Here is a 25,254-nt window from a genome sequence, read left to right as displayed (position 1 = left end):
ACATTTTCAGTTTCCAATTTTGTAAGTTTTTTTTTATGAATGTCACTACAATTTTATTTGTTGCCTTGTTGGCTAAAAAGCTTGAAAATTGAATACAAGACACCTATTATATTGTTACAATGACATTTAAAAATTGATAATTAGCAAATTGTTTTATGTTTTAAAATCTAATACAAGATTATTCATGAGTTTTTCTACCTTTACCTATCAAAAAAAAAATATCTACAAGCAAATCAAATTTAATTTTTACGAGAGTTTGAAGTTTACAAGATGTATTTTCTTAATTTGTTGTAATTCAAAAAGGAATAATTGTAGAGTGTAGATACCTGAAAATTTTTACTGAATGTTCATTTTCTATATAGTATATACTATAACATTTTGAAAATATTTTGACTTTTTTAAGCTGTTTACGGACATTGTTTGTTTTTCTATAATTATCAAAAAATTTGTATTTCTTGGGTAAAAAAGCGTGAAAACTTACTACAAAGTTCCTGATATATTGTTATAATAGCAGTTGAAAAATATTAAAAATCCATTTGCACAATTTTTTCATGAGCAATTAAAGTTGGAATTTTTACAACATTTAATAATTATTTTGTAGTTAAAAATGTATAAAATGTCGAACTTTTATAGCTAAAGATTAAAAATTTAAAACAAGGTCCTACGTAAATAGGTTATATATAAATTACTTTATTCACAATAATATATCATCAAATATATTTAGTAATATCATAGGCTGACTGACTGTTTTCGCTCAGAATCGTTTTTCTAATACAATGATATTATATTATTGAATTCAAATTTAACACCATCCATTACAGTTACCCACTTGTAACTTACTGTACAGCTGAGCGACCATCACTTGCCCACCTTCTTGATTTTTAAGCTATTTAAAATAATTTCTTCGATGGAACAAATTGTTTATATATTAATATATTCTAAATAAATTGGCAATATATAAAATAGGAATAGTCATTATTTTTACCCAAAATTTTAATTTCATACTTTGTGTTGTTGCACCAAACATTTTTGGTATGCATATTATTACAGTAATTACAGTAAATATTACAATAAATTACAGTAATTACCTTACAGTAATTATTCTACGATCCAATCGCCAACAACTAATTGTTGTGAATGTATGTAAGTGCAACACCTTAAACACATAGGTAGTAACAGGGAGTAATAATATATTGTACCTAACTAATATTGTATATATTAGTAGACTGTGTAGGTACAGTAATTATGTACCTGGAATGTATGAATGTGCATAATTTGTTTTATAAACAATTATGATGTGACATTAATTTATGTAATGTTTGGCTGTAGCCCATAAGCGCAAAAATAAAAAACCCATAAGTGCAAAACAGAATTACCTTTTTAATAACCCATTCAAATCAATTTTATAAAAAAAAGTGCATTTTATTAAAATCGTAGTTATTATTAATATTTAACTAAGCATTAACAGTGATATTAAAATTAGTTCTAAAAATCAGTAAAAATCAAAAAATTAGTAATAAAAATCAGGAAAAAATAAAAATAAACATTTTGAGTATTATTTTAAATTAGTTAAAAAAGTATCATAAATAAATAAATAAATACATTAAACTAATATAATAATGAGTATCTTAAAATTAAATTTGAAATTTGAAGCTCAATGTCTTCAAGTATTCCAATCTGGTAATTTTTTTTTCTCTATACAAATTCCAAATGTTTGATGACTTTAGATTTGCGATTCGTAGTTTTTTGACTGTAATTTTAAATTAACTTCTAGGTGTTTTTTAATGGGTGCGAGTTATAAAATTGATCTTTCAAATGCCTGTGATATGATTCTGGACCATTGGTAGTTCTTGGCTCGTTCGAAGGTGGCTCAGCCCTTTTGTGTAAGTTTAAAATTAATGTAAATTATATTTTAATAATTAATTTCTGAAGACTTATGATTTTAATTTTAGCGAAAACCGGACCCATACACACACTTGACACGATCGTAACACAGACACCAACTGATATTATAGGTGGATATCTGATATAAGATTTAAAACATTTCACTCGAATTCCAATTAAAAAATAAAACGGATCAATAAGCCACATATCTATATAGTAATAATCTATATAGTTACATAGCTATATAGTTATCAAAAATCCAATTTAATATAAGTTTATACCGTATATATTATTATATATTGTATACTATAGTTATCTTAAATGATTACCAGTCGTCATCGGATTGTGTTACGATATGACACACACAATATCAGACAAATGCAATGAACGTCAAGACGCGTTGTTGCAATCTGTCGTGGAACGGCCTGCACGCGTACATGAAGAGCGTCGGAGCGCTTTTGAGTCATCGAAAAAAAAGGTTGATTTGGCAGTTGATATTCAATACATAATTATAAATATGAATGATATAGATCGATATATCAATTTTATTAAAATATATTTGAAAATTAATTTTAAGGGGATTCAATTGTGTCCGTGTTTTCTTCCAATATTGACATACCTAACGCCAATAATTTATTGTACTGACTATCCTGGCCATTGTAGGATGAAACTTCTCAAAACGTATTTAAATTCGGCATGAAGTTTAGGCACTTAAAAATGACTTTACCACTTTTTAAAATTTAAAATTCTCTTAATTGACCTTTCAAAATTAGAGATCAGTCATGACCAGTCTTTATAGTGTAATTTTACAACAAAAGTTCCCGGTCCGTTCAGTCGTGCTATTAAGTAAAAATTAACTTTCAACGTATGTTGAAATAACATTCGTAGATGTATCTAGTCATATAATGATTAAGAAAAAAAATTTCTAATTATCTGCAGAATGAACGAATAATAAATCTTTAAAAATCTATTACCTTAATCTATAGTTGCGCTACCATAATATTGTGTATTTGAGATTCTAAGCGGAGCGAGAAAGCTAGAAATTTTACAATAATTGTGTTTTTACAGCAGAGCAACATCCGTTTACCCGCTTTTTAGATTCTGAGTGAAACGATGAATGTATCGATTTTACAATGATGGGTGATTTTTTTTTTTTTTTTATTATTATTGTGACTGTCATCACCTTTTATGACAGTAAAAATGCTTAGATTTTCTTCAACAGTATCTTTTCTGATAGGAAAGTGAATCTAGTTGGTACTTTGAAGGGGTAAAAAGTAAAAATTTCCCAGCAGTTTTTAAAAGCGCCGTGAAAAACAAAAGAAAAATTAAGGAAAAACGGGAATTTTTATACGCAAAATCAGTTTTCGAGAAAATTGATTTTGGTTTTTGGTGCAACTCTTAAACAAATGACCGAAGGTACATGAAATTTTGACTGAATGTTTATATTAGCATTTTCTATACACCATAACATTTTCCAAATATTTTGACTTATTTTGAGCTCTTTACGGACATCTTCAGTTTCCATTTTTTTCAGTTTTTTTTTCTATAAATATCAATAAAAATGTATTTGTTGGGTAAAAAAGCGTGAAAATGTGATGCAAGGCTCCTGATATATTGTTACAATAGCATTTGAAAAACATTGAAAATACATAAGCACACATTTTTTTTATAAGCATTTAAAGTTCGAATTTTTACAATATATATCAAATTTAAAATTTATTAATTATTTTTAGTTAAAAATTTATAAAATGTTCAACTTTTATAGCTAAGGATTAAAAATGTAAAACAAGGTCCTACGTAAATAGGTTATATATAAATTACTTTATTCACAATAATATATCATCAAATATATTTAGTAATATCATAGGCTGACTGACTGTTTTCGCTCAGAATCGTTTTTCTAATACAATGATATTATATTATTGAATTCAAATTTAACACCATCCATTACAGTTACCCACTTGTAACTTACTGTACAGCTGAGCGACGTCCACTTACCCACCTTTTTTTGTAACGTATTCTACTTTAAACAGTGGTGTAGGTATTGGTAAATATTAGTATGGGTATAAGCACTAATAAAATATGCATATTAGACATAGATACTATCCCTTATAATATGTTGTTATCACTTATAATATTATTAGACTATCATAATATTATCGTCAATAACGTTCCATTTTCTACAACTTTTGGATTGGAGAGTATTGTTTCGTACAAGTTAAAACTGTTGAACTGTACATATATGTACTAGTAGGTAGGTACTACGTATAATTGATATTTGAAATATGTATTAAAATATGTAATAATAAGTATAAATAAAACCGTAACTCTTGCAAACTGTTTAGCTTTTATTTTGCACTCAATTGATTAATAATCTTTGTAAATGTTATTTATATACCTATTGAATTTAAAACTTTACAGGTGCATCCATACAATTTGAAAAATAATATTATTAAAAGTAAAATTTTTAATAGGTATTGTTTAATCTTTTATAACAATTTATATTGACTGTGGTAGTCAGTAGATTATATAGGACATAGATACATAAATAAGTAATACCTATATAAAAAGTTATTAAACTTTAAAATCTTCGGAACAAAATAATATCCCCAAAGCATCTTAGTAAAAAAAAATATATATAAAAATAATAATATAATATTGTCATTTATTGGTATAAGACAAAGTAAGTGCTCGCTTGCGGAAGTTATTGAATAGACACAGTGCTGTCAAATATATAATCTAACCTACCTAAGTAAAAGGTACAAATCTCAAAAATTATTTTATATTACATCAAAATAACTATAAAACCGTTATTCTGCGTTTTAATATTATACAATTTCGTGCAAATAATTTGAACTTAAATATCTATGAAAATAAATTTAGTTAATTAGTTAAAGTTATAAAAACTTACAAGGAACATAATATTATATTTAATTTACAAATCTTACGTATGAATATTAAAAATTGAATGAATTTGAAACTACAAAAGATTTTTCATTTTTGCGCTATTTTTACGAAACACGTCAAAATTCCAACTTCTAGCCTGGCTAACAAAAAAATATTGTGGATTTACACTGAAATTTTTTACTTTCAATAAAAAGACGTGTTAGGAGCATCATGTCTATACAATATTAAGGATTTTTGATCAAGTGAAGAGTATTATACCGAAATATATTTTGAAAAAAATGTGGAAAAAATTAAAAAATTAAAATGGTTTTAATTAGCTAAAAAAAAGTTTGAATATTTTGAAAATTTTACCACGTAGGTACAGAAAATGATAATATAAACATTTGGTGAAAATGTCAAATATCTACGCGGATAGTCGTTTTTCAATAAATTGCAATTAGAGAAAATCGTATGATATGAAATCTTTATTACACTCGTGAATAATAGCCAATTAATAGGTATGTTATTACCCTTTCAAAATTAGAACAGGCATGACCAGACTTAATAATGTAATTTTACATCAGAAGTTCTCGGTCCATTCCGTCTTGCTATTAAGCTACGGTTTCCCTGCAGCGTCAAACAGTGGAACAGCAGGGCCGCGTCAGACGCGACCTATGTCCGGACCATATAGTTGCTATAATTTAATTTAATAAATACAATAATATTATTGGACATTTTAGATTCTGAATGGAGTGATGATTTTAGTGATCTCGCAATGATATTTTATGTGTTTTATTTAATTTTTAATTTTTGTGTCTGTCAACGTGTAGCCGTTTTTTAAAAATTCTTCGATTTTCAATTTTGAGGGTAGTTCTTTGCTGTATTTTGCATTATTTTTAAATTAGTTAGGTACCTATGTCCGGATGCAATAAACTTATCTAATAATGTTTCTATATTAATATTGAAAAACAAGGTACTTATTATTTAATTTTTACAAGGACCTGGGTAGGATATTTACATATACCACTGTCGTGGGTAATGTTTTTCCAATCCCTCGTGTAGTGACAAAATTATAGTCATATACTTATAAATTATAATAATAAAATGCAACGCTATACCAGACTATACTGTATTATATTAACCATTTTCAAAATACTTTTTTTTCGATCGAAGGATAAGTAATAACTGTAAATACGATGAGAGTGTTTACACAACAGCTGCTGGAAATCGCTCAAGGACTCTGGTGTTGTCACATTTATACATTCCTAAGTATTATAATTTAAAATGTCTAGTTTTCATAATATAATTTTAATTTTTAAGAAATCATTGTAATTTATTTAAATTTCATAACTTTCATTCTGATTCAATTACCTATATTATTATTAGATTAAATTTAATCTTAAAAGACAAAATGTCTGCAATTTATAATTTTAGTAATTGTTTTAAGAGATTTGTTTGGAGTTATAGACATACTCAGTACAATACTACAATCACAAACGGTTACAAAAGGGAAGTCAAAATTATTATAAATATTGTTATTGAACCATTTCAAAATATGAGAACAGATATAAGACAATTCTAGATCCAGAATATTTTGTCAATATTTGAAGTTTAAATGCTTATAAAAAAAAAAATGTGACTATGGATTTTTAATTTTTTCATCTGCCTTTGAAACAATACACTAGAAGCCTTCTATTAAGTTATTAAGCTTTTTTAACCAACAAATAAAATTGTATTGTATTGATATTCATAGAAAAAAAAATAAAAAAAATGGAATTTGAAAATGTCCGTAAACAGCTCAAAATATATTCAAAATATCTGGAAAATGTTATGGTGTATAGAAAATGTTAATATAAACATTCAGTCAAAATGTCTTGTACCTACTAGGGGTTGTATCCATAGGGGGGTTCTAGGGTGCAATAGCACCTCCCTTGGCATGTTGCTTCCTGGACAACAAATACTTTACACAACATGTATTTTTCAGTAGGCTGGGGACATTACAAAGCACATTTGGTGCATTTGGAATACTAAGCATATAGAGTTTGAGGACCAAAAACATATAAATTTAAATTAACCAAATTAAATATGACTAGTCAAGCTGAAAGGAGAAAATTATTGATTTGAAGTTTCTTTATAAAATAGTAAATGGTCTTATACACTATCATGATTTACTGAGTTACTTAAATTTTAAATGTTCCTCAATGTCAAACTAGTTCCACAAAACGTTTTACGTTCTACTTCAAAGGACAAATAATGAACTTGTTTTGCCTATAAAAATATTAATGAAATTAGTTAATGACGTCCCAGTTGATTTATTTAATTGTCATACTTTTGATGGTTTCTGTAATTACATTACCCATTATGCATAGTTCTATTCTTTATATAATTTATTATTATTATTATTATTATTATTGTTTTATTTTTTTTGTGATTATTTGTACTGTCATTCAGTCTAAATAAATAGATTTAAGTTCTACTATACTAATAACTATAAAAACTGTTATTGGGTTTATTCCAGTTTAAATTTATAATAAATAATAAATAAATACCTCTCTAATTTCATCCTAATTCAGATTAAAAATATCTATGAAAAAAATTGTGTTTAGGTATATATTTGTTGAATTATAATTGTTTGTTACAGTATTAACTACTTATGAATTACGATAAACCTTAATTTAAATGTTTTATTTTTAGCAATGGAAAAGTAAAATAGAAATTTAACATACTATATAATTTGAACTGGTTATAAATCATTAATTGCCAATTTTTGTTATAATGACGACCATAATATGAAAACCTTTTAGTAAAACATTTATAACTAAAAAATTAATGGAAAATCAAGTAATATACAATAATACAATGCAATAAAACATTAATAAATTGTATAAAAAAAAAAATCATGATTGCTAACAAGTTGTAAGATGTCTTGGCCTATTAAAGGCTACTACTCTTGAATGAATCCGTTCATCATGCTTTAACGCTGTGACCATGGTCCAAGAATTGGTTTGTGGGTCGTAACATTCTGAAGAACCCAAATATAAACCCATATATAAAGAGTCGTCATGTCCATCGACGACATACAATAAACCGTTTAATGCAACTACTCCTATATTGAAAATTTAAGTTAAATTAATTGATATATTGACAAACATTTTGTTACAATCATTTAGATTTATTAAACAGCAAGATATACCGGCATATTTTCGAGCATGATACATATCTGCTATAGAAGTCCAAACTCCTGTACTTGGCCTGTATGCTTCAACACTGTTAAGTGTGTTATATCCATCATGACCACCTACAGCATACAGTACACCGTCTAAAACTCCTACTCCGACACCACTGCGACGAACAGACATTTTTGCAACTGGTTTCCATTTATCAAGACCGGGATGATAACATTCAACAGTGTCTAAATTCTGCATTGATATACCACGTCCTCCTACCTATAAAATAAAATAAATTAATAAATACAATATTATTATTTTTGATTACAAACATGTATTATAAATTAGCATATCAAATTAAATATGACACAAGCTTAAAACTATTATAAAGTAAAAAATCAATCTTGATATAGTATGATAATCTGTGTATATAAACGGGACTGTCCTGAGTGACTGATTCATAACAACGCTGAACCTCTTAGAGCTATAGGGTCGATGAATATTGTAATTTCACCGTGCACTAAGAATGGATTTTGCAAAATTTTGATTTTTAGGGGTTGAAATCAGCAAAGAACAAAATTTTAGTTGTACACCATTGTATGTATACAATGAACTTTATTATTGTTAGTATATTTTTATTATTATTATTTCCATGATAACCAATATTATTTTATAATATCTTTATTGATTATAGTCGGTATATTATTATAACAATTTTCTTTCATTTTAATTGAATTATAGCGTTTCTAATTCGTTTTCTTGGCTAATTATTTAAAAATGTGCCTTTTCAATGTAATTGTACGGATATTTTGTAAAAAAATGTTATCGATTGAAGAGTTTTTTGTCAATGGAATGTTGACACCTCATATAGATACACAAATTATCGGTGACGGTGCATGCGTCTTACATTCAATCTTATTTTAATGGTTTAACACTCAAGAATGAATCCAGGAGATCTGAAGTAAAATTGTTTCTGATAATTGGAATAACTTTATTACTACCTATGACTTACAATTCAAACGGTGACAGTGTCTCCACTGATAAGGATTATGTACCTACGTGTAATGGTCAACCCCACTGTCTAGATATACATATATAAACCGAAGCAACCAAATAAAAGTGAACTAAGCAACCAATCCCCAAGACAATCATGATGCAGTAAAAATATATCAAGAGATCCCTCCAGAATTTAATAGTATTACATTTAGTGATGGGTATAATCGAATTATTTCTATAATCGAGTTATTAGTAATCGATATATTGTTATAATCGAGTTATCACTCGAAATAATCACTCGAAATTTTCAATTGCTATTAGTAATATTCGAGTAGTAGGTGATTGATATATTTTCATAATCGAGATATCAATCGAAGTAATCACGCAAAATGTTCAATTAATTTGATAACTTGGAATAATATAAGTTTGTTATTAGTCGGTATTTGTAATAGTCAAAATTATCAATAGAAATAAAAATGTGCATAAATCATAATCTCACTTTTTATTTTTTTTTTAATTTAAACGTTAACTGACAAATAAACGTGAAATAAAATGAATTAGTAATAATTATTATAGAAAATAATAAAACAATTAATAATTATATTTAAATTAATTAATTAGTAATAATTATTATAGAAAATAATAAAACAATTAATAATTATATTTAAATAATAATTAGACTACGTATCATACTGGTCAACCAAAGCTGCATATGTATGGATTCGTCTCAAAAGTTTAAAATAAAATGTAAAATAATACCTTTTAAATTAGTTGTATTCCCATAATGTTTAAACTCTTTTTTACACACCTGGCAAACAACAATTTTTCCGTCAGCATTTTTTTGAAAATGTTCCCATACTATTGAATGTTGCTTACTACCCGGCCTCATTTTTAAACTTTAAAAATAAATAATTTTTAATAAATAGGTAAACAACTAAAGACTAATGATTAATGAACAGTTAGTGAACAGTGTCGACTGTTGTACGCGTGCTAGCAAGTACAAAATGAAAGAATATTTATTTAAAATGATATTTTGATAACGTGAAATAGGAAATTCTAAAAATAATTCTAAAAATAAAGTTTTGAATAAGATTCCTCGGTAGTCGAGTGACGAGTACTCGAGTTACTATAGTTCGAGTGAATAATCACTCGGTTATATAATCGATTATTATTTTAATAATCAAAATATCTCGATTATTTTCAATCGATTATGCCCATCGCTAAGTACATTAGCAACATATCAGCTACGTCATCCAGAAGTGCACAGAGTTGCTAAAGCCACATATCTAAGCAATCATCCAGAAGCTCATAAAGAATCACAAACCGATTTTTTTTATTTTGTTATTCTTTCTCATGCGATTTTAATTTACTCCAGCTACTATTATTATTATAACAAATATAATACATATTTAATATCATATAAAAAAATAATAGTTTACCACATATAAAAGATTATTCAGGACAGCACCCCCAAAACGAGATCTTTTAGAAGGCAAACCAGATATCATACGCCATTCTTGAGTATTGTAGTCAAACATTTCTGCACTATTTAAATTTCCATCAACATTGTTAACTCCGCCAACCTAAAAAGTATTATATAATTTATTATTAACTACTTCATAACAGAAAGAAAGAAGTATTAATTATATTACAACATTACTTACAGCATATAGATAGTCATTTATTACACCAACGACTGGATATTTTCTTTTAACTATCATGTCAACACTTGGTTTCCAACAAAGTGATTTTGAAGAAACATCTACCACAGTAACAGACCTAAGATATTCATTATTATCTTTATCAAAACCACCCACAGCAACCACTAAATGATCTTTCAATACTGCTAGACCAGCTCCTTCACGGCTTGTAATAATTTCTGGTCCATACTGCCATCGGTTCGTTTTTGGGTCATACCATTTCATTTTCTTACAAACGCCAGTAAACGTTTCACCAGCAACTAGCATAACCTTTTATAATATTAAAATGTTAAATATATTGGAAAGAGAAATAAATGATAACAAAATTATACGTTATCTCCGTATCTCGGTTTGTGCCGGATGTTTTGCGGAATACTGCAATACTTTTCTGCCTTGAGTATTTGAAAATTAAGAGCTTCATTTATAAACGATTTACCTTAATAAATTATCAATAGAAATAAATATATTATAAACTATAAATTAATTCACAGTAAAAGTATATTTAAAGAAAAACTTACATTTACAACAATTTCTAATAAGGGATTCCTCAACTACTTTATCTAATATGTACTTCTTCGATGTTAATGGTAAACGTACATATTCCATCAATTGGGGTAAAGCATATTTTCTTAAATTCGAATCATGTTTTACCCAACGAATAACACTTTCAAATACCTAAAAAAATTAATTAATTAATTAGACTTCATATTACATATTAAAAGGCTACTGAATTTTTCCTTTGCCAATCCTAAAATATAACAATAATCAATTTTTAGTTTGCCTACTTTTTCTTCAGATGAAGCTAGTTTATCACTGGAGATCAACTGTATGAATAGTGCTGCTGATAAGGATAGGAAATCGTCACCAGCAACAACTTCTCTAAGGATCAAAATATAACAATAATAAATAAAATTTATAACATTATCATAATAATAAATAATATTTCGTACGAAAAGTATTGTTGAATATATCGTTCTGAATTTGCCAACAATATCGTACAGCTATATAAATCAGCTGTTGCGTATATATCGATGCAATTTTCAGGGCAGAGTTGATCCTGTAAATAATAACAACACTGCTCTGTTACTTCTTCTAATTGCAAGAGATCTGAAGTGGATAGCAAAATCTTGAGAAATAAACAAAATACAATTAAAATAATTTAGTTTTCTATAATTAAATCAAACTTTATCTTTTATTACTTTGACGTTTTCTTCAGTGATTATAATTCTTCCTGAATACATAAAATCTACTAAGAGCCGTAAAGCGGTTGGGTTTATGTCTCTTATAACAATAATATCAAGATTCCGTTCTGCAAATTTTGTGAACATAGCATGGAAGTAACGACAAGCCGATGCTAATACTACTTTATGTGCGAATATTATTTTGTTATCATCCTCTGTTACAAGTTTAACATCACAAAAAACTTCATCACTAAAGACAAAAATATGATTTTAATATTTATCGATCAGTTTAAATCACTTACCACTTACTTTCGTAGAGATTGCAATACTTCACACATATGAGCAAAACATGATTTTGTATATATTATTTTGTTTCGTGTACATCTCCTGAATTCTGTTATTTGCCTTGTATTTTGCATTGTAAATTGTATATTAATCCCAGGATTTGAATGCCTTAAAACTAAAAAGGTCATTTCAAAATCAATTATAATTATTGTTGTAAATGGTTAATAATATTATATGAAAAAATAATAAAAAAATACATTATTTTAAATTTAAATGAGAGAAACTATTATCGATAAGCAAACTTGAAATTAAAATCAAAAATTGAATAATGAGTAAAAAACTAAAAACACATTTATAATTACAATAATATCTTCAAAAAAATACAAAATAAATAAGATCATAATATTTAATGAAAAATGGAAAGATTCTAAAATATTATAGAATAATTTTTGTACACCGTTACCAACATATTGTTTTCAGATTGTTTGTACAGTATATTTTTTAGTGAAATATTGTTGAATTTGAATCCTATTTAGGTACAAAGTTAGTGATATTTTCTTACCTTTATATTAGTGAACTTAAAATCAGTAATTATATGAAAATTAATTTGAATAGTCCAATTGATGTTTAATCACACGAGAGTTTAAGTATAATGAGAGTTTAAGTGCCTGAAAAAATAAGCGATACAGTTTGTTTGTTTAAGAATGTGTAAGGGAGAGAGGATTTGAGAGGCACATTGAGACACAAATTTTTCTAAGAGACTTATCTTATTCAATTTATTTTGTCTTAAAAACACTAAAACAACCATTTTTGTTTTTTCTTACTCGGCTCTTAACCATTACTAGCCCTAAAAGAACACTAATTAAGTATTAATAATTATTCCCTATTTAAATAAAATTTAACACATTAGATGTGATACATTAAGGGCCATTTTTGAAATGTCTGATAACAATAACCGGCAGGACTTATTTAGTTACCGATGAATTCTGCCACTTGGTCTGGACCGATACTTAACCAGTCCATTAAGAACGCATTTTAAGAGAATAAGACAAAAAGAAAATTTGTCTCATTGTGCCCCGTCTCATATTGTTCAACCTATCAATTTTAAGTCAAACATTTAATAAAAATTCCTGAATGCAAAGTTTTATATGGGTAATAAATATCAGAATATGTATTTATATTATACAATAAAGTAATGAAAACTTACCTTTTAAAAAAATGACACGACAATACGAAAACAAAAAAATAAACTGACCGATGAGGCGATGTATATTCTTTTCAGCAGGACGGCGCTGGTCATACTAAAAGGAAAATATCACCCCGAACTCCGCCTGTTGTACTACACTTCCTAACAACAAATCGCAATATTGATCTGGTGTCCAGGAAAACAGCTGTCCGCGAGCCACCCGTGGAACGGAAAACGCCGGCTAAGTGAAACCGTGGCGTAAAATATTTAACACCGCTCCGTTTCTATACGGTCCGCCCGACCCTTCCCGTCGATTCCTTGGTGCGCCCAATCCCGTACTTTCGCCGCGGCGGCGGTCGGTTGGTTTTCAAATTTTTCGAAAATAAAACGTTTTTCGAAAGATATTACGCTTCTTGCGCAGTTTTTCGATTTTTCGACATTTCATCATCCCCGTCACTTCACATATTCACATATAGTTCGTTAGTTTTGAAAGCCGCCGACGTGCGGTTTGCACGCGAATCGGTCCGTAGCCATCGCGATCGACGCCAGCGTCGGCGGTCATTATTGCTTTTCTCGTCTTTCTCGATTCGTTTCGTTTTTTCAATTGCCGTTTGTGCTCTATTTGTTAAGTTTATTTCTTTTGAAACCCGTGGATATACGGTTTGTACGCAAATTCGGCGTGTACACTTTAATATTCGCGTTCACGAAATGTCAGTCGGTCGTCGTTCAAACGCACAACTGATAGATACTGTTCATTTTGTTTTGTTTATTGCATTATATTATTGAAGACATGATGTTTGGTCCTTAATGACGTAGGTATATTGCTTAATGTAAACACAACTTTGTGGTTTGATTTAAATAAATGCATTATTCAAACATATACATTATAATAATGTAATAATAATAATAACGGTCAGAACATTGAGTGAACTCCAATTAAAGATTAAACAGTGTGTAGATACATCGAATTATATACGATTACATCGATGTAAGTATATCGAATATATCCGTATACGTCGCTCAGTAGACACATAGCTTAAGTGTTGAAATTTTGACCATTGATGTCAACACAAACTGTGTCTCTGTAAGTTAGGCGGAGGTTCCCCAAAAATGGATTGTTAGGTAGGTCCGAGTTGGAATCCGTCGGAACGCTCTTCGGGCGGCGACCGTCTGTGCCATAACACGGTCGCCGTTATCCGACTTTTTTTGCACTTTTTTTAATTATTAGGAATTTAAAACATATATTATTTTCTCTAAATTGTCATTTTTATATTATATCATACAATAAATACATATTATATTTGTTTTATTTTTCGTAAATTATTTCGAATGTTGTGTGATTGGGTTTTTGGAAAATACTATTTTTTCTCTTCACTTATAGCCGCTAGACGTCGGGTCAGCAATCCACCGCAGGATAGCAATATATTATGTATATAATATAGGCACATGTTTATATGTATTGTATTGGTTAATATATTATTATGTATATATTTGTTATTTTTTTTTAGGAATTACAATTGTACATTTCTCAAAATGTTGATTGTTATATATCATACAGTAAATACATACATATTATATTTGTTTGTATGCATATTGTATATGTATAGTTTGTAATTTTTCGTAAACTATATTTCATATGATGTGTGATAGGGTTTTCACTTATAGCCGCTCGACGTCGGGTCTGCAATCCACCACAGGTGTATTGCCTACCTCATTTGCTGTAGCACATTGTCTGCGATCCGACAAAGTAGGATTGCCTACCTAGGTGGCTAACTTGAAAGTTAATCGATTTTGACTTGAGATGACTGACTTGCTAGACACTCCAACACTGTTTTCGACTTTACACTTTTTACATAAGAAAAAGCACCGGACATGCGACGGCACATATACCACTATATCGGCTGCAGGCAGATTGCTTATTTTGGTTTCATCTTAAACGGGTGATGACTGACTTCCTACACACTCTAACATGCAGGTTTTTGAATTTAAATTTTTTACACATACAAAAAAAGCACCGGACATACGGTAGAGGATAGTATCATTGGATTGCCGATTTCCATGGGCCATGGGAGATTTCTAGACAATGATACTTTAAGTTAGAACTCCGAAAATGTTTGCATATTATATAGGTACTGCCTATTGCGGGGGCCCCTTGATCCCGCTACTGAAGTCAGCGGTATCACAACAATTCAGTCCATCAGAACTATATTAATAATCAAATATTCAGTTTTAGATATACGCGGTGGCCTGTCAATAGCAGAATATAATTCTAGATCCAAGGGCTGGCAATCAAGTGCAAAATTCAATACTTATATACTTATAATAATTGTATTCTATACTTTTATTTTAGCTAATTTAGATTATATTTTATTTTTATGTTGCGGCGGCAACAATGTTCATCAATTAATATTTTTAACAGTAAATTACAATCATTCTGAATGCATCTTGAAGTACCTAATAATATCTATTATTTTTTTTAGGATCACATATAACTGCCAAATTTCTGATGATGTAGGTACAATTGTACAATATCTTAAGATCTCTTATTATGTGACCGAAAAATCACGCACAAAACAAAATAATTCACTTGCAGACATTTTTAATTTGGCATTTTTTAAATAATCCATAGATATTTAACTGGTAGGTTTTCAATATTAATCGGACCATAATTAAAATACTGTATTCGATTGTTTAGAGTATCAAGAGAAAAATATTTAAATTTAATAACAAATTCTAGAATAATTACAGTCATAACATAATTTCCAACTCCTTCGAATAAGTCATGCATTATAATATGCATATATATTATTTATGCAGTAATCTTTTTTTATAAACGCATAAATATACATTATACTATACTTGATAATTTATAATTTTTGTACAGTTCAAATAATTAAAATACGATATTAATAATTTATAAATAAATGTTGAACTATACTGTATAAAATGTTAGTATTTAATATTATAATCATCAGAATAAAAAGCCAGAATAAAAAATATTGAGTTCACTCTTTCAAACATAATATTCCATATTTTTAATGCAATAAGTAATATTTCAAAAATACTCAATACTTTCCCCCCCCCCTCTATACTCCATGGACCATGACATATGATATATTGAAATTTTTTTATATTACCGTGATGGGCGATGGCTTAACATTTTATAAAATATCAAGGGGCCTATCTATTTTATTGGTATTCTTGGATTTGTGTAGATATTTTTGGCAGGTTGTCATTAATTTTAAATGGATTTATTTTATGTTGGCGATGTTTTTATGTAGAAAATAATATTGTCAACAAAATTTAACAAATATATTATATTTAGAAATAGATAGGTATTATTTTCGAATTCTAATCGATTTATATTCGGCCGCCTATTTCTGGCCCATGTATTTTATAATAACTAATTTATGTCCTTAGTTTTATTTTTTATACCTACCGTTGTTAGTTAGGTACTTACATATAATTGTATACATATACTGCAATATTATTTATCACGTTGTTTTACATAAATTTAAATAGTTACATTTAGCAATTTCATTAACATTAAAAACCGAACACGGGCTCACATACTAACACTTTTGCAAATTTGTAACTGAAGAACTAAACGCTCCCAAATCGTTAAAAAGGCTACAACTTATGAAACACAGATAAAATATTATGACCGATAAGGTGACAATTTAACAAGGCTATTGTTAAGTTCACTACAGTTATTGCGACTAATGACTTACGAGTTCCTACAAAATAACTGTTCGTCTCTGCGAAACCCGAAATTGTATAGTTTAAGACATGTGTGATATCGTAATTAAATAAATATTTTAATATAATTTTAGTTAAAGATGAATGAAAAAAAAGTTTTAAAGCTCAGATTTTTATCTATTTATTTCTTTTTTTTGTCAGGAATCGCAGAATTTTTTTAGATTCAACACAACTACCTATACCTAATAATTTTGGTAAACTTCTTATACAATTATATTTATTGGAAACTTGAGGGAAAGCTGAAATACGTGGCTCACGTTCTCCACAGTACACACATTATACATTATATTATTACAATAATAAATTAACGTACTAAATATATAAATATATTACAATTATCACTTTTTTTTTTTATAAAATCCATACATATTCCATGTAGAACAACGATTTTGGGCGGGGACAGTCTATCAGCTAATATGCTGTAGGTATAATGATATGTCATACCTATGTCATACGTTTTTTGATTTTGCTATTAATATAATTAGTTGTATTATTGTAGTACTTACATTATGGTAGGGCGATTTTTGCCAAACACATTGCATTTATAATATTATAAATATTTAATTAACATAATAGTGTATAATATTTACATAATAATATTATAATATTATTGTTTTTCACTTCGAGTCAATACCGTCGTCTCGTATAACAATGTGATTATAGGTTCATGAACCATGCATGGTTTAAATAAGTAGGTAGTAGCTTATAATTAATCTAATTATTTTGAAAATGTGTTTGAATTTTACGTTGAAAGTTTCAAGTAAGTATCCATAAATAATGTTTTTAATACTAACCTAACCTAACCTACGACAAAATATCTCAAACCGTTATTCTTTATTTAAATATTTTATTAGTCCTTAATTAGAATGACTATTCATTTTATTTTTTGGTAACAGTATGAACTACTAATTATAGGAACTTTGTAGGTATTACAATTTCAAGCCTTAGCTAAAAAATTTAATATTTTACATGTAAATGTACAACTGACAACCAGGGCTTGAAACCGTTTTCAAAACTGATTTCAGAAACCGGTATAAACCATTTTAAAACCGAAACCGAAACCGTAATCAAAAACGAAACCGAAAAAAATTGGATACTGGTATTAAAATCGAAACCGAAACCTGAAAAAGTTGGATACCGGTATTGTAATTTAAAACCAAAATCGAAAAAAATTGGATACCGGTATTAAATTCAAAATCGAAACCGTAAAAAATTGGAAACCGTTATTTTTTTTATTAATTGACGTGTTTTCAAATGCATAAATTCCATTATACGCATAATTTATTAATACTCATAATAAAATTGATATCATAATTAAAATATTGATAACCATTTCATTATTCGCAAAATTATTAGTTGCTTTTTTAATAGTAATGATATAAATTATAGTTACTAACAATATATATGACAATACGGGACAAACAATGATAATTGTATAGACGACGCAGCCCACTGAAAATACTTTAGAAATCAGTATACAAAATCGAAACCGAAACTGAAATTTCCTAATACCGGTGTTGAAAAATTGAAACCGAAATCGAAAAAATTAAAAGCCGGTGTACAAAATCGAAACCGAAACCGAAATTATTTCAACAGGTTTCAAGCTCTGCTACAACCAGTGTTCGGAACTTGTTATAGTTGTTGCACTATTAAATGATCAGAATATGCAGTCAAAATCGTCACATAATGGTTTATCTATGCAACTAATTTTTTAATTTTAGTTTTAAAAAACTTATAAAATCTACAACATAGGGACTCTAATTTCACACGCCTTACAAAATAAAATAATTCCATAGGTAGAAATTGTTTTCTCCGCATTCGGATATAGGTATATTGATTTATACGGATACTGTTGCATAGGTACTATAGGTAGGTATTGCATTTTTTGAGAATTGTTAAATTCGTAAAGTAAAAAAAAATTCACATCATCACACGCGGAGGCAAATATAATATGATAACAATAATAATAATAACACCTTTATAATTACGAGTATTTATGTTAAAATACATTTTTAACACTCATTCACACCCCTACAACTGAACTACTTTAACTTTCTTATCAATCATCTATTGACTATTTGTGTTGATCGTTGACGTACTGGGTTAAGAAATAACGAATAACGTAATAATATATACAATCGCCGTGATATCACGCAAAGATACTGAATTTTATTTCTTCGTATAATTGGGTACCTATCTATGGATGTCATGTTGTCATTACATTTTACCACAACTATAGGTACTGTTGTCGATAACAATTTTGATTATTAATATATAAAGAGACTAGTATTTATTAGTATTTTTGAATTTTCCCGGCTATTCTGTCTACTAAAAAATAATGAGGTATGCACAAATTGTAGAAAATTTCTCAAATATTATGCACTTTTCCTAAAATAATATGTTTAACTATGCAAATTTAAACTTTACATCAATTTCACCATTTCATAAAACAAATGCATACCTATATATATAGCTTACCAAGAATAATCTACTAACACTACAAGAAATATGCAAATAAAGTTCCAAACCCTATTGACAAATAATTAAAATTTAAAAGGGGGATTTGCTATTCGAAAAACCGAAGCTTCTATTGAACTATTCTTAATTGGTAAAAATAATCTTAAGTATTCGAAATTTTAGTCTTTGAGTGTATTTAAAATTTCAAAAATTAGAATTAGAATAATATATGCATAATTTAAGCATACAATAGGGTGAGCATGCTTGAAAAAGGGGGGCAAGTGGCTACCGACCTGATGTACAGCATGCTGTGTCTAGAGGCAGGTGTCTAGAGGCGTCGCTATAACGGATATTATACTAAATTTGTTATTCAGGGATATAAAATATCATCGTATACGAAAAACAATTCTAAGCGAGACGGTATTATAGACCATAAGCCTACGAAGTATATTTTATAGAATATGTTATTGTGATTAAAGTATTAAAGATTTTACTTCTCAAAAAAATTGCCTTTGAAAATATCATTGTGTGTATAAAATGTAAAAATATATTTTAAAGTTTCAAATACCTACGAATAATATTTTTAAATTACAACAAAATAACTAAAATGTTATTCTTAGTTTAAACACCTAATTTCGTCCATATATTATGAACTTAAAATGTCTATAAAAAAAAAATCATGCCTACATATTTTTAATATTTTTTAACTGCTGTTGCAAATGCGTAAGGATCCTTGTATTAAATTTTCAAATTGTTTACGAATATAATTTCTAATGTCTGTAAATAGCTCAAAACAAGTCAAAAAATTCTGCTTATTTTATCATGTATAGAGAACGATAAAATAATTAATATTCGTTGTGAATTTCAAGTAAGACCTATGAACAGTCATTCGTTTTTGAATTGCAACAAAATAATAAAATCGATCCATGAGAAATTGGGTGAATATCAAATGTGGTAAAAATTTAAGCTCCCAACCCCCATAAAAATGTATTTGACTTTCCAGTAGAAATTTTTGTTGAAGTTAGACCAACTTATGAGGAATCTTGTATTAAATTTTCAATTCAGATAGATTGAAACATTTTTTTTTTATGAATTTCGAATTAAAAATAATCTTCAAATCTTCGTGGATCTGAGTCAAGTTATGACGTGACCTCGATTGTTTTTAAAAATACTGAGAAATTCCTAATTTTGTCTCACGAAATACTAACTAGATTAGGTATATCAAATTTGGTATCAGGAACCTACCTCGAAGTTAATAATCAAAGCATTTCGATATATTCCTACATATTTTTTAAACATTATTATTTGATAATTTTTGCTATATAATTTTTTTTTCGTAAAAATGTTTAGAATATCAAGAAATATATATTATTTATTTTATTATATTATTAATATTAATCAATAGTCAATACATATCTGTGTTAGGTTAGACATTTATGATTTATTAATTCACAAGCGATCAATAGTGTTGATCGTTTCAAATTATTGTTTTTATATTTTAAAATGTTCAAAATATGTATCTACCTATTAAGTTGATACGTTTTTTAAAATTAAAACAATTATTTAAGCTGCATTTTATAAAAATATATTATCGATTTTTTGTGGAATAACAGTCTCCAACCCTCGATGTATATGTGTAAAAGAAAAACACATCTGCCCGAAGATACATAATAATAATAATAATATAGTAAGCTACAAATCAATAAGGGCGTGTGAGCGCAGCATGGAGCACGCGGGTAGGTTCGTCGCGGTGCACCAGCTGCGCATGTTCGGGACGGGAAAAATGTATATTCTATATCAATATATGCACCCCATATAATCAAAATATGCTCGGGGGGGTGGTTAAAATATCCTATCTGGGTTTTCGTCGAATAGCGTCTGATTGAACACTGCCGTGTGCGTATTGTGTATAATATATAGGTGTATTATATTATTATAAAACCAGCTTTATACAACGTATGCATGCACATTTCCGCACTTGAAGTTTTGAAAACGTTAAAAAAAAAAATAATAATAATAATACGTTACTCACACGATTTAATGAGAACTCTCTACAACCGTGATTACAGTACACTATAATATCATGTCACTATTCGTACAAAAAAATAGTGTATAGCGTATACGCTATAATAAAAATATATAGTTTTTCCACGGGGTATCCTACCTATTTCTAAAAAACGAACGGTGTCCGTCGAATGCCAATAAGTCTTCAAGATTATTATCGGATAAAAAATAATAAGCGTACCCACGCGTATACCTATGTGCAGTGGTCGAAATGGCTCAAGATAAGCGGAGCGATGCCTTACAATTCAGATTTCCTGATATCATTATAACATTCTTCGCACCTTGTATAATATTTTTTTTTATAGTTCACATTTTGTTTATGCATCAAAACCAGGGGCGGATTTACCCATAGGCCACCAAGGCACTGGCCTAGGGCACAATATTTTTGGGGGCGCAATTTTTTAGTTAATTTTTACTTTTTAGTTTTTCATAATTTCATAATTCTATTTACCTAAATTTATATTTTATATTAATTTTTTTTCGTATACAACTTGCATGAAACTGGAGAATGGCTCACGTAGTCACGTCGCAGTAACGTTTTAATTTATAAGCTATAATCATTAATCAGTAATAACCTTGCCGTTTGAGTTCGCCACAGATAAATCAAGGCGCAAAATGATTTAATTATTGTACAAGTATACAAATGTACCTATGCAAAATTATATTAATATTTATTTGTTTAGTCGGTATGTATAAATATAAAAATACCTAAATACAATTTGTATAGTTTTGTTTTATTTCATGGAACATTACTTCCCCTCTCTCCCCCCCTACACTGGCGTGCTCCCACGGGGTGGGGGGCTAGTGTTGTAATGCCTAGGGGCGGAAAAATGGTAAGTCAAAACACTACAAACTTTTTTTTATCATAAATAATCTTTAAAATTCAACAAATAAATAACATTTTTCAAATTTTAGTCAAAACTGATTTTTATTTCTAATATTTTCCTATAGAGATTTAAGATTATATAGTTGAATTTGTAATTAATACTAAAAATATGATATATAATATAACAAAATCTAATAATATTCAAGTAAAACATTTTTTCTACTTAATTTAGCAAACACTTTTTCTTGATTAAGTAATAAAAGTAAAAAAAAAAACATAAGGAGTAACTTTTTATTATGAATGTTCATTGAAAATAAACAAATATGTACATTATTAAAGTATGTACATGTTTCATTGTGGTCATAACACTCATAAACAGTATTCTATCCATGGGTTAAATTTAGAAATTGATCAACTCACTTATTACACATCTACTTATTAGTTATCGACAAGATATTGTCAGAAATTACGTCTAGATATTTTAGCATATTGCTAGTTGCTACGTCCCTACTTATTATCATCAATATTGTTATTTTCATAGATCATATTATGATCTAAGGTTATTTTTCTGTGATATACGGGCAGATACTTAACATTTGTTCTTAACGCTTATCATTTTTAGTATAGGCGAAACTGCCTATACTAAACAACACGATAGGGTCTCGATGTTATAAAACAATATTATTTTCACCGAAAAAATATAAAACCTTTCATATAGGTATATAAATATAAAAATGATAGAAAGTATTTAATTTTAAAACACAAGTCTTAGGAGGGATGTGTCATTCTGCACAAAATAATGAAAAATGTAAGTACAAAAAAGTATAGGGATACCATCCCCCCGTATCCCCCCACCACTTAGACTACTGCCTATATGGGTGATTGTAAATTCCCAGATATAAATTATACGCAACTAAGCAGTCAATTTTAAGGTTGTAAATTATTGCAATGTAAATTCCACCGAAACCTTTTTTTTTACCTCTAAACACGTAAACTCCTAACTACTTTTAGTATAAGTACACATCTGCGACTGAACTCTCTGTTTTATTATTTTATTTCCTAATTTAATATATTTTATTACATTTTAACTAGCTAGTGATCATTATTGATTTTAAATATTATTGTATCTAAATATAATATATAGGTAATATATATATTATAATTTATAATAAATTATTATGTAGGTACCTATTATTTTGGTAGCAAATTGTATTTAGGAGGTACTTGTGGGACCAGGTATCTACGTACGACCAAATTGTCAATTTCTTAAGGAGACAAAAAGAAATTCCTATTTTTGTTATTGAAAACTTATTAGAAAAGTTGAAGTGTTATAATATTATTTGGAATTCAATAAATTGAATATGATGGGTAAGATAAGTAATCAGTATTGTTTAGTACAGTTATTTACGTCCAAATTGTAACTGGTTATTGCAATCAATTTAGGGGAAAAAAAATAATTGAACGTAACTGACCAACAAATAACAATTGTTATATTATATATATTTATTAAGTTACCATTTGGACGTAACTTGTTATTGCACCGACAAGAAATTTAACATACTAGCAATATTTGTATTTATTTAGATATTGGCATGAATATAATATATTTTACCAAATTAAAAAAATGTATTTATTATATCAGTTGGCAGTAATTCAACAACAATAACAACAACAACAACAACAACAACAAAAACATTAATAAAATGTAGGTAAACTATACTTTTTTATTTTAGTGTAACTTATAGGTAAGTATTAATAATTAATAATAAAATAACAAAAAACTAAACAATTAATACTTTAATAAATAAATCCCTCTCCCCACGGGTCTGTGTTACACAACTTTGCATTTGAAACGCAATTTTTAATTCGTTGGATACTTGATAATTCCCATTTCGTGCACTGTTATTATAACTTATAATGACATCATTGCTAAATCCCAAACCCTCACGAAATTTCGTTTGATTTGAGTTTATCGTTTGGCGTTACAATAATATTTATGTTTAAAATAATTCTGCCTTTTAAAAATATTTTTCTTTAAATATAAATAATGTGTCTATTAATTCTAGATTGGCTGCGAATGCTTAGAATGTTTTTTATTTTGTTTATTTGTTTTATGTTCAATACAATTATAAAAACTGATTATCAATTACTTATGAGAATAATTGGTGTTCTTTTAATATTTATATTCCTCGTGGTATTCACAACAAGGTGCAGTGGCTATATTTGATTCAAAAAAGTGTCCTACATTATCATATTTTGCACATCGTCTGTTTACCTGTGCCAAATTATCGTACAACATTTGCCCATCAGTGGCCAATTATTGTTTGCGTATTGTTTGTTTACCTATAATAAGTATGAGCATCAACATAGTGAACGACAGAAAGGCATAAAAAATAATCGTTGGTTGAAAATGCAATGATTGTCATGATATTATAATAAATAGATACATGCAATTAAAAATAAATTGGATTAATTCTATTGAATTATAGTCATAATTATATAAATGTACATAAATATATTATAAAAGTAGGTAGGTACCTAGCTACTCTATATTCATATAGATAATGAATAATTTAACATTTTTTAGTTTATAAATAATAAATATACATAGGCACAATGTTTTGATAAATTAGCGTTTAAAGCTAAATTTTTGAAAAAATGTATCAAAATCAAATTATTTTATCATTTTTAAACTAAAAAATCACATTTTTGCTCCAAAAAACAAATACTTTACGTCATACATACGGTTTGGTAAAAAATGTATTAAAAATAAATTGTGTTCATTTCAATTAGGCACATTATAGCCATAGTTATAATACAAATATACCTACATAATATATAGTTTGAGTAAAAATAAATTAAT

At 27.9% G+C, this 25,254-nt stretch overlaps 1 protein-coding gene across 1 annotated transcript; it reads right to left on the bottom strand.

Annotated features, from left to right (window-relative positions):
* Positions 1-7,366: 7,366 nt before the first annotated feature.
* LOC100169596 (kelch-like protein 2) lies at positions 7,367-13,395 on the bottom strand. The gene is made up of 12 exons (XM_001947252.5): positions 13,307-13,395; positions 12,662-12,767; positions 12,124-12,274; positions 11,833-12,064; positions 11,584-11,759; positions 11,419-11,512; positions 11,152-11,308; positions 10,966-11,069; positions 10,598-10,903; positions 10,373-10,516; positions 7,964-8,216; positions 7,367-7,876 (listed from the first exon to the last, which is right to left on the bottom strand). The coding sequence occupies exons 3-12, from the start codon at positions 12,231-12,233 to the stop codon at positions 7,677-7,679; spliced, it is 1,776 nt and encodes a 591-aa protein (XP_001947287.2). The 5' UTR covers positions 12,234-12,274; positions 12,662-12,767; positions 13,307-13,395; the 3' UTR covers positions 7,367-7,676.
* Positions 13,396-25,254: the final 11,859 nt, after the last annotated feature.

The sequence above is a fragment of the Acyrthosiphon pisum genome, chromosome X (genome assembly GCF_005508785.2).
Source record: "Acyrthosiphon pisum isolate AL4f chromosome X, pea_aphid_22Mar2018_4r6ur, whole genome shotgun sequence".
In the NCBI taxonomy this organism is placed as follows: Eukaryota; Metazoa; Arthropoda; class Insecta; order Hemiptera; family Aphididae; genus Acyrthosiphon; species Acyrthosiphon pisum.
This window is presented reverse-complemented; position numbering and strand designations above follow the sequence as displayed.

Bases quoted from the DNA above. Each gene is read 5' to 3' on its own strand.
- LOC100169596 (XM_001947252.5), bottom strand. From the start codon at position 12,233: ATGCAAAATACAAGGCAAATAACAGAATTCAGGAGATGTACACGAAAC. The intron at 11,760-11,832 runs GTAATAAAAGAT...TTATTTCTCAAG, and splicing joins TCACTGAAGAAAACGTCAAA to ATTTTGCTATCCACTTCAGA. The intron at 11,309-11,418 runs GTAGGCAAACTA...TAATTTTTTTAG, and splicing joins TAGCTTCATCTGAAGAAAAA to GTATTTGAAAGTGTTATTCG.